The sequence below is a fragment of the Olea europaea genome, unplaced genomic scaffold, assembly GCF_002742605.1.
Source record: "Olea europaea var. sylvestris unplaced genomic scaffold, O_europaea_v1 scaffold30135, whole genome shotgun sequence".
Lineage (NCBI taxonomy): Eukaryota > Viridiplantae > Streptophyta > Magnoliopsida > Lamiales > Oleaceae > Olea > Olea europaea.
Window position 1 is genome coordinate 1 of NW_019248799.1, and position 1,363 is coordinate 1,363.

At 36.8% G+C, this 1,363-nt stretch overlaps 1 protein-coding gene across 1 annotated transcript; it reads left to right on the forward strand.

The window, feature by feature from the left end:
- Positions 1-365: 365 nt before the first annotated feature.
- LOC111384805 (L-lactate dehydrogenase B-like) lies at positions 366-1,300 on the forward strand (the record flags this gene model as incomplete). The annotated part of the gene is made up of 2 exons (XM_023009131.1): positions 366-416; positions 664-1,300. Coding segments are annotated over 2 exons (495 nt in total), but the record flags the coding sequence as incomplete, so codon positions are not given.
- Between the last annotated feature and the right edge of the window lie 63 nt (positions 1,301-1,363).

A 1,363-nucleotide genomic window follows, 5' to 3' on the forward strand; every position in this document is an offset into this window, starting at 1 on the left:
ACATATTTCAATGGTTGTGAAAGTATATAGTTGTTAATCTATTACTAACCAAAATTTTCTGTTACTCAAAATTAGAAACTAAAATTTTCTGCATGTAATCTAATTATCCGAGTTTGATTCTCTCTGAAATCTCATGGGGAACAGGATGAACAAATGATTATTCAATCTTTTGCTAAATTAGATGTGGAGTTATACGAGGAGTCTCATTTATGCTAACTACCAGCATAATTTTGGAATGAAAAAGTGAATAGACTCATACTCTTACCTTTATTACAAGGAATTATAATAATGATTCCATTCACTTTAAATGTTTGCATTTTATGTGCAAATAATCATTGATGTTTCTGTTTTACGTTTTCTTTTAGCTTGTCGCATCAGCATCATTTGATAAAATATGTCTATCTCATTTTCCTGAGGTTCATTATTTTCTATATCAGTTGTGACAAAGCATTCTGCTGATAAGAGAAGCTACATTTAATACAGAATGCTATTGTACTTTTAACGTGTCTCTATGGTTACCCGAAGGATTACCTCGAAAGAATAGTGAATAAGTGGGTGGTCTTGTAGGTTTTACGGAATATATGGATAAACAGTAGCCAAACATGGGCTTAATTTGTTTAATCAATATGCTGTGCTATGATTTACTCGAATTTGTATTTATAGGCCTACATTGTTGGGGAGCATGGAGACAGTTCAGTGGCGCTATGGTCGAGCATAAGTGTTGGAGGAGTGCCAGTTCTAAGCTTCTTAAAGAGGCAACAGATCGTATATGAGAAGGAAACTTTGGCAAATATCCACAAGGAAGTCGTGGAAGGTGCGTACGAAGTGATAAGATTGAAAGGCTACACGTCATGGGCAATCGGGTACTCAGTGGCCAGCCTAGTTCGGACAATATTGAGAGACCAAAGAAAAATACACCCTGTCTCTGTCCTTGCGAAGGGATTCTATGATATTGACGGTGGCGATGTGTTCCTCAGCTTGCCAGCACAGCTCGGTAGGAGCGGCGTCTTGGGCGTGACCAATGTGCATCTTACGGACGAGGAAGCACAACAACTAAGGAATTCTGCCAAGGCGATTTTGGAGGTGCAGCGTGAGTTGGCATTTTGAAGAACCAAATGAAAAGGAGAATAATAATTATGGAGTACTTTTTCACTTGGTCAAGTTTGAATGTTTTTCATTTAATTTGCTGTCCAAATGTTATCCTTAATGACTAATCAACAAAACATTTGTTTCAATGTACTGCAAAATTAACGAAGCCTTTGTTTCTTACGTACATCAAAATATAAAACTTCATTGATGAGACCGGTTTGTACATAATTACGATTCAAATCAAGGGGGAAAGAAAAGCTAAATTTCACCTCCC